The sequence below is a fragment of the Schistocerca gregaria genome, chromosome 2 (assembly GCF_023897955.1).
Source record: "Schistocerca gregaria isolate iqSchGreg1 chromosome 2, iqSchGreg1.2, whole genome shotgun sequence".
NCBI lineage: Eukaryota > Metazoa > Arthropoda > Insecta > Orthoptera > Acrididae > Schistocerca > Schistocerca gregaria.
The window spans coordinates 673,041,903-673,058,516 of record NC_064921.1 but is presented as its reverse complement, the minus strand read 5'-3'; the positions used below and the strand labels follow the sequence as shown (position 1 = coordinate 673,058,516).

Below are 16,614 nucleotides of genomic sequence, written 5' to 3'. Positions count from 1 at the left end.
TATTTGACCAGGCCATAAGGGGATGTGAACTACCCTCACCTGAAATCCATCTTATTGATTCCCAAAAGTGTGCAGCGGAAGTGGACCGATTAATGGAAGTCGTCAATTCCCTCCAGGGAGCCCTCTTCTGTTCTTTGATCACTCGCCTTGCATGTGCTCTCGAAGTCCTGAAGACATGAAGATTGTCTGTAGTTGGACACTGAAGTTCCGAAGAGCTGTCCATCTGGCCCTGATTGCCAATTGATAGTTGTCATTCCACCAAGGTACAGGCCGTCGTCCGAGGTCGTTACTAGACCTGGGGATGGACTCTGCAGCAGCCCTTTGGATCTCATGAGTGATATGGGCCACTGCCTCTTGTGCACAATCCTTTCGTTCAAAAATAGCCTGTCAACTCTACTGTAACCAATTTGCTCTTTGTATCATCCACCTGCGTGGTCTCCAGCTGGTCACTGTCATAAGCAGCACATGAATCCACACTGGGAAGTTGTCACTAGAATGTAAATCTGGAGCCACTTCCCACTGAACAGAATCTGCAATAGCTGAGGAACAAATGCAAAGATCAATAGCTGAAAAAGACCCTGTAGCTGTGGAAAAGTGATTCATCTAACCCGCGTTCCGAAGGAAGATATCCTCAGAATGGATGAGTCGCTCGATCAGCCGACCCGTGGTGCAAGTAGTAACCGAGCCCCACAGCACATTGGGGGCATGGAAGTCCCCCACAAGAAGGAATGGGCGCGGGAGTGCCTGGAAGATGTCTGCCGGTAAGTCCGCATCCAAAGTGTCATGGGAGGGGGGGGGGGGGGGGGGGCAGGTACAAAGAACACACTGTGATAGTAAACGTTGAGAAAACTTTCACAGCAATTGCTTGGAGGGTTGTGGTAAGAGGGACAGCAGAGTAGTGGTATCTGTCATAAAGAAAAATTGCCACTCCACATTTAGCCCTGCCTACAGTAGTATTGTCTTTCCTGTATATGTGATAGCCCCGTAATGTAGGTGTGTCTGTGACTTTAAGATGCGTTTCTTGTAAGCAGGTGCAAGAAGGTCTATCCTAGACCAGCAGCTGCAATTCTTCCAAATATGAGCGATATCCATCCAAACTCCACTGCAAGGCAGAAATCCCTATGGAAGCCATTGGTTAGTGAAGGTGGTTCTTTCCTTTCTCCCTTGGAGGCTGTGATTTACCAGGGAAGTCAGGGGGATTGGTAGCCGGTTCCGCGTTCTCTAGTTCTTCGGATAGGAAGTCCATATCTTCTAGAGCATAGTCGACATCAGAAAGGGAGAACTCTCGTCGATCCAAAGGCTTACCTACTGCTTTCTTGGACTTAGAACTACTTTTGAAGAACGTTTTTCTTTACTGACAGGAGGAGGAGGCTGCCTGGGTTGCTGCGATGGCTTAGGTAGCTTCTGACGTTGGGGGTGGTATCAGGCTTAGGTGGTGTAAGTCCACTGCTGACGGCTTCCGAGCGACATCAGTTGCAAGTGGAGTGTTTCCCCCACAGGTACAGCGACAAGTGCATGTGCTCGTACTTGAATCTGTGGTCTGAGTCTGTTTGAAGGCATCACACTTAGCTATTGATGTTAAAAGGGCTGATGCAAAAGAAGCAAAAACTGGTGGTTGGACGGCTTTGTACCGTATTTACTCGACTCTAAGCCGCACTTTTTTTCCAGTTTTTGTAATCCAAAAACCCGCCTGCGGCTTAGAATCGAGTGCAAAGTAGGCGGAAGTTCCGAAAAATCTTGGTAGGTGCCGCCACAACTAACTTCTGCCGTCAAATACACAGGGTGGTCAGAATGTGTGAAACGCTTGTAGGGATGTTACACGGCAGGTTGTACTGAGACATAAATGTTAAGAAAGAAATTCGATACGTTGCTCCGTTTCCGAGTTATTTAGCATAGAATTTAGCCAATCGGGGCGGCGCGCGTTCGCATTCAAGCGGCCTGCCAGGGGCGGTGTTGCCCAACGAGTGCTTTGTCTCGTTAGTTGAAACTTGAATTTTCGCGCGCGACGATCTGATTGACTAACTTCAATGCTAAATAACTCGGAAACGGCGCAACGTATCGATTTTCTTTCTTAACATTTATGTCTCAGTACAACCTGTCCTGTAACATCCCTACAATTATTTCACATATTTTCTGACCACCCTGTATGTAGCGCTACACAGGCATGCTTTGCAGGCACAAAGTTAAATACTGGCACCAAAACCTCTGCGTCGGTAAATAAATTTTAAAAAAATGGTGGAAGACGAGCTTTTTTCTCCGCCCCGAGTTTCTACCACTGCATTTTCATACATTATCCAACAAAGTAAATAAGAATTCCGTATTGTTCATATTCGAATGTAGAAGCATTTCAATTTACTACGAAAATCCGACTGGCAAGACTGGGATGTTTGTCAATATGGCCAACTCTACGTTCTGAATTTTTTCCTACCTGTGAGAAGAGATGGTTGCTAATAGGAACTTCTATGAATTGTGAATCACATGCAGTATTCTCTTCAACATAAGAATTATACGAATATAAACTTTTTGCTATGTATTCTTTCGTGTTTGCTGCTATCTCATTTAAATCCTGTCTGCCTAATAAACTACGAAACTAGAGTAAGACAACAGCAAACGCGGAAGATGTTTATATTCGTATTATTCGTATGCCTAATAGTGATACAGTCAGAAATGAAGCACGGCAATTGACTAGATTTTTAAATATCAGATGACTAATTTCTGTGCAGAATGTAATGTACTAAAGAGGCGTCTGCAAAGATTTTCAAACAGAGAAAAATTTTCGCTAAACTCTCGTTCAGAACTTCATCTATCATACGCACTCTATTATTTGGTTTTTGTTGATCATTATCAAAGAAAGCAGCAGTGTAAGTTACAACAAATAGCAGTCTCTTGGCATGGTTTGGCTAATGAGACAATTTCTGTCCTTTTTTATTGTAAGCGGCGGAAGCGCGCAGAAAAGCAAGCCGTGCCGCGAGCGGCGGCAGACCGTAAACACTCATTATCAGAATGCGACAAACAATGCACAGTACAGTAATGCATTTTCAGCTGAGTGACGTAAACACCTATAAAAAAGAGAACGGAACTTATCAGATCAAAGAAAAATAAGAAATCGATTCAAACCAGACGAAGCACGTGGAAAAGGAAGTGTTGTTGTTGTTGTTGTCTTCAGTCCAGAAACTGGATTGATGCAGCTCTCCATGCCACTCTATCCTGTGCAAGCTTCTTCATCTCCCAGTGCCTACTGCAACCTACATCCTTCTGAATCTGCTTAGTGTATTCATCTCTTGGTCTCCCTCTACGATTTTTACCCTCCACACTGCCCTCCAATACTAAATTGGTGATCCCTTGATGCCTCAGAACATGTCCTACCTACCGATCCATTCTTCTGGTCAAGTTGTACCACAAACTTCTCTTCTCCCCAACCCTATTCAACACTTCCACATTAGTTATGTGATCTACCCACCTAATTTTCAGCATTCTTTTGTAGCACCACATTTTGAAAGCTTCTATTCTCTTCTTGTCCAAACTATTTATCATCCATGTTTCACTTCCATACATGGCTACACTCCATACAAATACTTTCAGAAGTGAATTCCTGACACTTAAATCTATACTCGATGTTAACAAATTTCTCTTCTTCAGAAACGTTTTCCTTGCCACTGCCAGTCTACATTTTATATCCTTTATACTTCGACCATCATCAGTTATTTTGCTCCCCAAATAGCAAAACTCCTTTACTACTTTAAGTGACTCATTTCCTAATCTACTTCCCTCAGCATCACGCGATTTAATTTGACTACATTCCATTATCCTCGTTTTGTTTTTGTTGATGTTCATCTTACATCCTCCTTTCAAGACACTGTCCATTCCGTTCAGCTACTCTCCCAGGTCCTTTGCTGTCTCTAATAGAATTACAATGTGATTGGCAAACCTCAAAGTTTTTATTTCTTCTCCATGGATTTTAATACCTACTCCAATTTTTTCTTTTGTTTCCTTTACTGCTTGCTCAATATGCAGATTGAATAACATTGGGGAGAGGCTACAACCCTGTCTTACTCCCTTCCCAACCACTGCTGCTCTTTCATGTCCCTCGACTATTATAACTGCAATCTGGTTTCTGTACAAATTATAAATAGCTTTTCGCTCACTGTATTTTACCCCTGCCACCTTTAGAATTTGAAAGAGAGTATTCCAGTCAACATTGTCAAAAGCTTTCTCTAAGTCTACAAATTATAGGAACGTAAGGTCAGTATTGCCTCACGTGTTCCAGTATTTCTACGGGATCCAAACTGATCTTCCCCAAGGTCGGCTTCTACTAGTTTTTCCATTCATCTGTAAAGAATTCGTGTTAGTATTTTGCAGCTGTGATTTATTAAACTGATAGTTCGGTAATTATCACATCTGTCAACACCTGCTTTCTTTGTGATTGGAATTATTATATTCTTCTTGAAGTCTGAGGGTATTTCACCTGTCTCATACATCTTGCTCACCAGATGGTACAGTTTTGTCAGGACTGGCTCTCCCAAGGCTGTCAGTAGTTCTAATGGAATGTTGTCTACTCCCGGAGCCTTGTTTCGACTCAGGTCTTTCAGTGCTCTGTCAAACTCTTCACGCAATATCGTATCTCCCATTTCATTTTCATCTACACCCTCTTCCATTTCCATAATATTGTCTTCAAGTATATCAGCCTTGTATAGACCCTCTATATACTCCTTCCACCTTTCTGCTTTCCCTTCTTTGCTTAGAACTGGGTTTCCATCTGAGCTCTTGATGTTCATACAAGTGGTTCTCTTATCTTCAAAGGTCTCTTTAATTTTCCTGTAGAAGTATCTATCTTACCCCTAGTGAGATAAGCTTCTACATCCTTACATTTGTCCTCTAGCCATCCCTGCTTAGCCATTTTGCATTTCCTGTCGATCTCATTTTTGAGACATTTGTATTCCTTTTTGCCTGCTTCATTTACTGCATTTTTATATTTTCTCCTTTCATCAATTAAATTCAATATTTCTTCTGTTACCCAAGGATTTCTACTAGCCCTCGTATTTTTACCTACTTGATCCTCTGCTGCCTTCACTACTTCATTCCTCAGAGCTACCCATTCTTCTTCTACTGTATTTCTTTCCCCCATTCCTGTCAATTGTTCCCTTATGCCCTCCCTGAAACTCTGTACCACCACTGGTTCTTTCAGTTTGTCCAGGTCCCATGTCCTTAAATTTCCACCTTCTTGCAGTTTCTTCAGTTTTAATCTACAGGTCATAACCAATAGATTGTGGTCAGAGACCAAATCTGCCGCTGGAAATGTCTTACAATTTAAAACCTAGTTCCTAAATCTCTGTCTTACCATTATATAATCTATCTGATACCTTTTAGTATCTCCAAGGTTCTTCCATGTATACAACCTTCTTTCTGGGTTCTTAAACCAAGTGTTAGCTATGACTAAGTTGTGCTCTGTGCAAAATTCTACGAGGCGGCTTCCTCTTTCATTTCTTAGCCCCAATCCATATTCACCTACTACGTTTCCTTCTCTCCCTTTTCCTACACTCAAATTCCAGTCGCCCATGACTATTAAATTTTCGTCTCCCTTCACTATCTGAATAATTTCTTTTATTTCATTATTCATTTCTTCAATTTCTTCGTCATCTGCAGAGCTAGTTGTCATATAAACTTGTACTACTGTAGTAGGTGTGGGCTTCGTGTCTATCTTGGCCACAATAATGCATTCACTATGCTGTTTGTAGTAGCTTACCCACATTCCTATTTTCCTATACATTATTAAACCAACTCCTGCATTACCCCGATTTGATTTTGTGTTTATGTTTATAACACTGTATTCACCTGACCAAAAGTCTTGTTCCTGCTGCCACCGAACTTCACTAATTCCCACTATATCTAACTTTAACCTATCCATTTCCCTTTTTAAATTTTCTAACCTACCTGCCCGATTAAGGGATCTGACATTCCACGCTCCTCCTGATAACGGCATCCTCTTGAGTAGTCCCCGCTCGGAGATCGGAATGGGGGACTATTTTACTTCCGAAATATTTTACCCATGAGGACGCCATCATCATTTAATCATACAGTAAAGCTGCATGCCCTCGGGAAAAATTACGGCCGTAGTTTCCCCTTGCTTTCAGCTGTTCGCGAGTACCTACACAGCAAGGCCGTTTTGGTTATTGTTACAAGGCCAGATCAGTCAATCATCCAGACTGTTGCCCTTGCAACTACTGAAAAGCCTACTGCCCCTCTTCAGGAACCATATGTTTGTCTGGCCTCTCAACAGATACCCCTCTGTTGTAGTTGTACCTAAGGTACGGCTATCTGTATCGCCTCGGCACGCAAGCCTCCCCACCAACGGCAAGGTGGGGGTGGGGGGGGGGGGGGGGGGGGGGGGGGGGGGAAGGGTAACCGTATAAATACGGACGGAGCGCCTGACGCATAGCCATGGCTACCTGGTAAAGCTTAACTGCTGAGTTTATGGCTCGAACCAAACTACTGTAGCTGTATCGTCATTCATTCGACCTAAATTGTCTCTCATATTACAATGGACCAACTTTGTTTCGATTTGGAGGTGCGGCCTAAAACTTTTCTCTCCCCTTGAATTTCGAGTCTCAAATTTCAGGTGCGGCTTAGATTCGGGAAAATATTTTTTCCTTGATTTCGAGTCTCATTTTTCCGGTGCGGCTTAGATTCGAGTAAATACGGTAAGCCTTTTTAGCTTCACCATAGGGTACGTGTCTCTTTACTTGCAACTCTTGAATTTTCTTTTCCTCATTATAAACCCCACACTTTCTGCTCCACACTGGGTGATCCCCAGAGCAGTTAACACATTTCGGAGAAAGTGTAGAAGAAGTCCATGATTCATCAGCAGAGCCTCCACAATTGCCACATGTAGCCTCCTAGTTACATACCATAGTGGTATGGCCAAATCTTTGACATTTATAGCATCGCATGGGATTAGGAACAAATGGACGAACTTTAAGGCAGATATAGCCGGGAAGGATATATTCCGGTGATTCGGGAGTACTAAACGGTAGAATAAACGTTGCCAATTTTTCCAATTTGCCATTGACTCTCTTCATATAATTCTGCACCTCCTCGATGCCCACATTCTTCCACTCTCCACACAACTCCACGGGGTCCATCTCCATTATATTGGAGCAGGTAACCACGCCCATACTATAGTTAACGGTGTTAAGCAATTCAGCCACAATTGGGTAGTCACCTAAGACCTTACATCCCAGAAGCTTAGATATTTGGGTGGAATTTGCAGTTTCCACCGAGAGCATTCCATTATCTAGTCGTTTGACACTTCTCAGAGACTCAGCAATACCTTACAATGCCTTGTTAATATAGAAAGGGGATATCTTCTCAAAGGTTCCCTTGTTTCGCTTGATTACAATAAAAGTGTTAAGGCACACTAATGCCCTGTTACTATTACTCGGAGATTTCTTTTCGGGAGGACTGACCAACAGAGCTCTCTTTGAGGAGTGGGTGTAGGTGTTGCCTGACGGTACACCCATCCCGTCAGGAGTAGTAGTTTCATGAGACAGTTCCGTAAGGATCCCACAAGACGCTAGGGAAACAACCGTCTACCCAGGCAGAGATCTGCATGCCTCAGCAAGCCTGATTCAAATGAGGTGTGGCAGGTTCCCCAGAGGTTGCTCGCTAAAGACTGTTACACCTCAACAGCCATTCATCTCCTCAGCACGTAGGACACCTTGAGGTTGAGTTTTTTTTTTTTTAATTTTTTTTATACACACACACAACATTCCATGGCTGTGCCGCACAGTGGTCGTTAAAGTATGACCAGAGCTTACGGTGACAGAGGAGTGGTGGTGCTCAGGAACGACGGGGTCACCAAGCCCATATTCAGCAAATGAATGCGGAGCCCCTGAGGGGATGTAATCAGGAGTAAATGACAAGGACTTCTGACTTCAGGAGTATTGCAAGAGCATGACAATGACGATGCCCAACAGCATACAACCTGTAAGACAGTTGAGACTATTCAGAAAATTAAATCTGAAGTTCTGGTACATCCTACTTATTCCCCAGAGCTCGCTCATCTACTCAGTGCACACAAAGAAGCAATGGGAGGCACGTATTTCAGAAATAACAAAGAGGTGAAAATCGCAGTGCACGACTGGCTACACACATGACAAAAAAAATTTCTTTCATCATGATATATATGCACTTCCAAAGCAGTGGAATACATGCATTTAATGTTAGGAAGACTATGTTGAAAAATGACATGTAAGTTTTTTGTTCCCTGTTCCACTTTTAAGATTTTGATTTGAATCATCCTCATATTTAAAAACATCTACTTGCATTAAGGGAATATCGAAAATGCCGCAGCAGGCTTCACAAAATGAGGCTTAGTGCTCTACCAAGGTGCAATTATGACCACCGAAATCTTGAAAAAATGGTTTGCTGCTGTAAGCTCAGGAAAACTGTCATACAGGAAGGCCACAAGCAAATTTAACATACCGTACACAACATTAGAGAATAAAGTTAATAATACAAACTTTGGAATGACTAGAAGGCTTCTGTTTTAAGCGGTATTGAAGAGAGTACACTTGTCCACAGTAACTTAACGACTGCATATTGGCGTTTTCCTTTTACCTCTGATTATGTACACAGTGAAAGAATATCTCGGTAAATATGGATGAAGAAAAAAACACTTTTCTTATAACCTGCCAGGAACAGGGGAGTCATATTTGCCCTTACAATGTCACTCAAATATATTAAACATCCAACTATCTGGGAACATTACATGGCAATGTGCTCAAGTGAGTTACGAGACAGTGAAATCATATTTCCAGAATGTCTCAACATGTGTCAAATATTTTCTGGAGATATGTAAAATATTTTGTAATCGATGTGTAAAATATTTTCTAAACATGGAAAATGATTTCTTAAGCATGTATATTTCTGAAAAAGGTAGTTTGTGTCAGAAATTACCCCATTAGAGGGAAATATGGAACTCTGGGTGAAAATTCAATGAGCATCCACAATTACCAAATCATACAGAGTAACATCGGACAGTTTTATTTTTTAGGATGTGGTTACTTAAATAATAATTTCAATTCATGTTACACATTAACAGCAGACTCAGTCATTGTAGAATACTTCTGTAACGCATACTACCAGCGTTGAAAAAAAGGCACTGCTCCTCCTCATAAACTACTCAGCTGCTGTTTTTATCTAATACTTCAAACAAAGCGTTCACATACTTTTAATCAATATATTGTGGGCTGTCTATACTCTCTCCCAATGAGAAATCAGTGTGTTGATGCCATCACTGAAGAATGTTGGATTTTGTTGACAGAGCCACAACCTCGCCTCTGCTTGCACCACTTCATTGCTATCAACGTGACATCCTCAAAGGTGTTATTTAAGTTTTGGAACCAGATGAAAACCAATGCAGCCAAGTCACAACGGAAAGGAGAATGACTGATGACAGTGAACCGAAGGCATCAGATTGTTGGGATGTCGCAGCACTTGTGTGGTCTGGCGTTGTCATGCTGAACAACAGGGTTCTTCATGTGTGGACTCTTCGAATAGGTGCTTTCAGTTTTCTGAAGATCTCACAGTACCTTGCGAGTTTATGGTGGTGCCTTTAGGCATGAATTCCAAAGGCAGCACACCTTGAACATCCCAGGACACTGTGAGCATGATTTTGCCTGCTAATGGCATGATCTTGAATTTTTTGGCATCAGTGGTCCTTTGTGATGAAACTCCATTGACTCTTTTGTTTTTGGCATCAAAATGGTAAAACCTGGTTTCATAATCTGTAACAATGTTGTTAAAGAACCCATCACCCTCACACTCAAAATGCAAACGAAATTGTTGACGGATATCCAATAACCTCTGCTTGATGCCAGGACTGAGAACTCAAGAAGCCCACTGTGCGCCACAGTTTTCCATACCGTAGTTCTGCAATGGCAAGGAAAGCGTTTCTGAAGAAGAGAAGTTTGTTAACATCGAGTATAGATTCAAGTGTCAGGAAGTCATTTCTGAAAGTATTTGTATGGAGTGTAGCCATGTATGGAAGTGAATCGTGGATGATAAATAGTTTGGACAAGAAGAGAACAGAAGCTTTCGAAATGTGGTGCTACAGAAGAATGCTGAAGATTAGATGGGTAGATCACATAACTAATGAGGAAGTACTGAATCGGATTGGGGCACAACTTGACCAGAAGAAGGGATCGGTTGGTAGGACATGTTCTGAGGCATCAAGGGATCACCAATTTAGTATTGGAGGGCAGCGTGGAGGGTAAAAATCGTAGAGGGAGACCAAGAGATGACTACACTAAGCAGATTCAGAAGGATGTACGTTGCAGTAGGTACTGGGGGATGAAGAAGCTTGCACAGGATAGAGTAGCATGGAGAGCTGCATCAAACCAATTTCAGGACTGAAGACCACAACAACAACAGTTCTGCAATGATGACCTGTACATGCTCTTGTGATATGCCTCACTTACCTGAGAGCTGTGTCTGTGTTATCTGACAATTTTCTCTCATGAATTCACCAACCCGATTCAAATGAGTCTTGTTGGTTGCACAAAATGTTAGCCATTCTCAGCTCTGTCAGACATGTTGAGGTTAGTACCATCATTTCCTTCATTATGAGCACGAACAACCCAATGTTGCACATTACTGATCTCAATATAATCATCATTGGAGGTATATTTTTCACAGTTAGAAACTTAATTAAAGCATACTGTTTCTTACACAACAACATAATTACATTACACACCATCAGCATGTTACATGTTACAAGCTACATGTAACAATTCGGAGCCCTCTAGTGGCAGAGAGTTGTCACTTGCATCAACAAAGCAGGAAAGTCCACTGCATAAGATGTACGACTTGTAATAGCCTGCACCTGATAGTGAAAATAGAATAAAAAATTCAGAGGTATCACTTTTCTGTTTGCTTTCACACAAACATTAGTCTTAAGCAGTGTTCAAATCACAAAGATTATTTTTACTGATGAAACTATGGGACTGTTCTATAAAATGCTACTTTAATTTGCCTTTAAATATTGGGGACTTTTCAATTTTCTTACTTATTGCTATCAGCAACCTGTTTCAGACCTTGGCAGCAGAACAAAAAAACAACATTATGAACTGTAGAAAAGTGTGTAGTCAATAGGAAAATTATTTTTATTTCTCATATTGTGGTTGTGAATTGCACAGTTCATCCCATTTGCACTCGTCATTAACCTCACATACCATGACGGGGTACTATATTGGCATGTGAATGTAAGAATACTTAGCTCCCTGAAGAGGCTCCTGCAAGATGTTGGTTATTGTTACAGAATATCCTTACTGCACACTTCTGTAAAATAAATGTTTTTTGATCTTAGCTGCACTGTCCCAAAAGATTATTCCATAGTACAGTATCAAATGAAGTATGCCATTAACCCCGTGTGCAGGTCAACACTATAAGAGAGATTTATAAGTACAAAGATGACAAAAATGGGCTTTTTGGTTTATTACTCATGTACTGGTGCGCCAACTCACTTTATTGTCCAACTGGATGCCTACAAACTTTACACATGAGCCTCACCCTTTGATCTCTATTCCTAGTACCTGCAAGTAATTTATATTTATTTGGAATCAAACGCTATGAGTGTATGATCGAGGATTAAGTAGTTATATGCAAACCCGTTACAAACCTGTTCCATTATTGTCCTTGCTGTGTCTGGTACGGGTGTATTCAGCAACTTTGATTTGTCCACAAACTTGATTCATCGACAAGTATCACAGTTTTTGAAGAGTCCAGGAATATCCCGGGTAAATCATTTACAGAGGTCAAGAACAGGTGTGGGCCTAATACCATATTTAATGTTTTCCACACGAAAACCTATGGTGTCCTTCAATAATGTGACCCTCTGTTTCCTGTTGTTAAGACAGGACTTACAACATGCATGTAGGACATCTTTCATGCCATGCCATGCCTTTGCCTCTCTCTCTCTCTCTCTCTCTCTCTCTCTCTCTATATATATATATAAAAATAAAGATTCCAAGACTTACCAAGCGGGAAAGCGCCGGCAGACAGGCACATGAACAAAACACACAAACACACACACAGAATTACAAGCTTTCGCAACTGGCAGTTGCTTCGTCAGGAAGGAAGGAAGGAGAGGGAAAAATGAAAGGGTGTGGGTTTTAAGGGAGAGGGTAAGGAGTCATTCCAATCCCGGGAGCGGAAAGACTTCCCTTAGGGGAAAAAAAGGACAGGTATACACTCGCACGCACACACACACACACACACATATCCATCCGCACATACACAGACACAAGCAGACATATTTAAAGGCAAAGAGTTAAGGGCAGAGATGTCAGTCGAGGCGGAAGTACAGAGGCAAAGAAGTTGTTGAAAGACAGGTGAGGTATGAGCGGCGGCAACTTGAAATTAGCGGAGGTTGAGGCCTGGCGGATATCGAGAAGAGAGGATATACTGAAGGGCGAGTTCCCATCTCCGGAGTTCGGATAGGTTGGTGTTGGTGGGAAGTATCCAGATAACTCGGACGGTGTAACACTGTGCCAAGATGTGCTGGCCGTGCATCAAGGCATGTTTAGCCACAGGGTGATCCTCATTACCAACAAACACTGTCTGCCTGTGTCCATTCATGCGAATGGACAGTTTGTTGCTGGTCATTCCCACATAGAAAGCATCACAGTGCAGGCAGGTCAGTTGGTAAATCACGTGGGTGCTTTCACATGTGGCTCTCCCTTTGATTGTGTACACCTTCCGGGTTACAGGACTGGAGTAGGTGGTGGTGGGAGGGTGCATAGGACAGGTTTTACACCAGGGGCGGTTGCAAGGGTAGGAGCCAGAGGGTAGGGGAGGTGGTTTGGGGATTTCATAGGGATGAACCAAGAGGTTACGAAGGTTAGGTGGACGGCGGAAAGACACTCTTGGTGGAGTGGGGAGGATTTCATGAAGGATGGATCTCATTTCGGGGCAGGATTTTAGGAAGTCGTATCCCTGCTGGAGAGCCACATTCAAGGTCTGATCCAGTCCTGGGAAGTATTCTGTTACAAGTGGGGCACTTTTGGGGTTCTTCTGTGAGAGGTTCTGGGTTTGAGGGGATGAGGAAGTGGCTCTGGTTATCTGCTTCTGTACCAGGTTGGGAGGGTAGTTGCGGGATGCGAAAGCTGTTTTCAGGTTGTTGGTGTAATGGTCGAGGGATTCAGGACTGGAGCAGATTCGTTTGCCACGAAGGCCTAGGCTGTAGGGAAGGGACCGTTTGATATGGAATGGGTGGCAGCTGTCATAATGGAGGTACTGTTGCTTGTTGGTGGGTTTGATGTGGACGGATGTGTGCAGCTGGCCATTGGACAGATGGAGGTCAACATCTAGGAAAGTGGCATGGGATTTGGAGTAGGACCAGGTGAATCTGATGGAACCAAAGGAGTTGAGGTTGGAGAGGAAATTCTGGAGTTGTTCTTCACTGTGAGTCCAGATCATGAAGATGTCGTCAATAAATCTGTACCAAACTTTGGGTTGGCAGGCTTGGGTAACCAAGAAGGCTTCCTCTAAGCGACCCATAAATAGGTTGGCATACGAGGGGGCCATCCTGGTACCCATGGCTGTTCCCTTTGATTGTTGGTATGTCTGGCCTTCAAAAGTGAAGAAGTTGTGGGTCAGGATGAAGCTGGCTAAGGTGACGAGGAAAGAGGTTTTAGGTAGGGTGGCAGGTGATCGGCGTGAAAGGAAGTGCTCCATTGCAGCGAGGCCCTGGACGTGCGGGATATTTGTGTATAGGGAAGTGGCATCAATGGTTACCAGGATGGTTTCTGGGGGTAACAGACTGGGTACGGATTCCAGGCGTTCGAGAAAGTGGTTGGTGTCTTTGATGAAGGATGGGAGACTGCATGTAATGGGTTGAAGGTGTTGATCTACGTAGGCAGAGATGCGTTCTGTGGGGGCTTGGTAACCAGCTACAATGGGGCGGCCAGGATGTTTGGGTTTGTGAATTTTAGGAAGTAGGTAGAAGGTAGGAGTGCGAGGTGACGGTGGGGTGAGGAGTTTGATGGAGTCAGGTGAAAGGTTTTGTAGGGGGCCTAAGGTTCTGAGGATTCCTTGAAGCTCCGCCTGGACATCAGGAATGGGATTACTTCGGCAAACTTTGTATGTAGAGTTGTCTGAAAGCTGACGCAGTCCCTCAGCCACATACTCCCGACGATCAAGTACCACAGTCGTGGAGCCCTTGTCAGCCGGAAGAATGATGATGGATCGGTCAGCTTTCAGATCACGGATAGCCTGGGATTCGGCTGTGGTGATGTTGGGAGTAGGATTAAGGTTTTTCAAGAAAGATTGAGAGGCAAGGCTGGAAGTGAGAAATTCCTGGAAGGTTTGGAGAGGGTGATTTTGAGGAAGAGGAGGTGGGTCCCGCTGTGATGGAGGACGGAACTGTTGCAGGCAGGGTTCAATTTGGATAGTGTCTTGGGGAGTTGGATCATTAGGAGTGGGATCAGGATTGTTTTTCTTCGTGGCAAAGTGATATTTCCAGCAGAGACTACGAGTGTAGGACAGTAAATCCTTGACAAGGGCAGTTTGGGTTTTAAAAAACCCACACCCTTTCATTTTTCCCTCTCCTTCCTTCCTTCCTGACGAAGCAACTGCCAGTTGCGAAAGCTCGAATTCTGCGTGTGTGTTTGTGTGTTTTGTTCATGTGCCTGTCTGCCGGCGCTTTCCCGCTTGGTAAGTCTTGGAATCTTTGTTTTTAATATATTTTTCCCCTGTGGAAGTTTCTTTCTGTTTTATATATATATATATATATATATATATATATATATATATAATAGAGGGAAACATTCAAAGTGGGGAAAAATACAACAAAGATGATGTAACTTACCAAACGAAAGTGCTGGCATGTTGATAGACACACAAACATACACACAAAATTCAAGCTTTCGCAACCAACGGTTGCTTCATCAGGAAAGAGGGAAGGAGAGGGAAAGACGAAAGGATGTGGGTTTTAAGGGAGAGGGTGAGGAGTCATTCCAATCCCGGGAGTGGATATATAAAGAAATTAAAAAATTAATCAGATCACTAGGAGGAGGCAGATATGTTTTTAATTTGAAGTCCCTTGCTTATTTCCAATTATCTGATTTAGTGTTACTACTACAGACTTGCACTCTCAGAGGATACATCAATTTTTGGGATTACTGATACAAAATAAAATCCACACCCTCAAACAGTCCTACAAATAGTTTTCAGAAAGAATAAATTCTATGGGCTCTAACCAAACTTCTTTCCTATCAACCACTGTGAAAGATACCCTGAAGTCAAACAGAAATAGCACGTATCAGATTTTTTTGTTTGTATGTTAAGCTATGCCACAAAATAATAATAGTAATGATACATACTTGCGAGCAGCCCTTGCACTTTGCAGCCAACTCGTTCCAATTTCACGGTCGAATAGTTCTGAAAGCTGTGAAAAACTAGGAGCCACAGCATCACGCAACAATCCCAGCAATGTTCTACGAAAACGGAGAACACATTCAGCAACATGGAATGACCGCTGAACTACTTTAAATCGTGCATCCCAATTTGAGAAAAGCTGTCGTGCTTTCTTAATTCCAGAAGTGAGATTGCTTTCGCCTGACGAAAGATAATGAAGTAGTGTAGATATCTGTTCCATCTCATGTGCAATATGTAACCTGTAACAGAGAAATATAAAGTAGAGAATTGAGACAAATAATATTTTGGCAAATATAACACGCCAGTATACTAAACGAACTGCGATCTTTGCTTTGTCCTTTTCACTTACATACAGATCAATTCTGTTATAATGTGTTTTTCTATAGATATGAAGTTTGATAGCAGTGTTCATAGTTTCAAGGAAAGAAAACACAAGGGTAAGTCAAACATTATCCACAATGTTGACATAACTCTTACATTGATCATGCCGGCGACCTGTCCTCGTTTATTTTATTGTTATGCTGTTCTGCCCCTACTATGAAAGTCTGATGCTAATTCCTCCATTTGTCTTCTTTTTGTTGCAGATATAGCATGGCCGCTCTATTAGAAATTTGAGCCAAAAAAAGAACAAGCATTGGTCTGGTTTTTGTGGTCGAACGGTGTATTGGGGCCACAATCCATCAGAAACTTTTGCCACAATACGGGAACAGTGTCTTGCCACAACAAAGTGTCAATGAATCGATTGCAAAGTTCAAAAATGGTCACATAAGTGTTACACATGAGGAAGGAGCTGAACGACCATCCATGAGCACAAATGAAGACAAAATTGAGTGTGCACATGACATGGTTCTGGTAGATATATGAGTGACCATTGAAGTGGCATATCATCTGCAAATTAGTGATGGTTCTGTCTACAAAATCATCCACAACAGACTTGGGTTACATAAAGCCTGTGCAAGATGGATCCAGAAACAATCCACAGTGTTGCATAAACAAACAAGCTTGGACATCTGCCAAACACATATGGATCACTATGGCAATGAATGTGAAAGCTTCTTAGACAGAATCACCACTGGAAATGAAACATGGATTCATCATTACAAGCAGGAGAGTAAACAGCAGAGTACAGAATAGAAATATCCCCTATCGCCCAACAGGAAAACGCATCCATCTGCAGGA

General features: G+C 42.6%; 1 protein-coding gene across 2 annotated transcripts in view; it reads right to left on the bottom strand.

Moving 5' to 3' along the window:
- Positions 1-16,614, bottom strand: part of LOC126334727 (serine/threonine-protein kinase ATR-like) — a 402,997-nt gene that overhangs the window by 98,827 nt on the left and 287,556 nt on the right. For both annotated transcript variants that reach the window (XM_049997265.1, XM_049997266.1), the window contains exon 30: positions 15,381-15,674. In XM_049997265.1, coding sequence (XP_049853222.1) covers positions 15,381-15,674 — 294 coding nt within the window. The remainder of the gene's footprint in view (positions 1-15,380; positions 15,675-16,614) is intronic.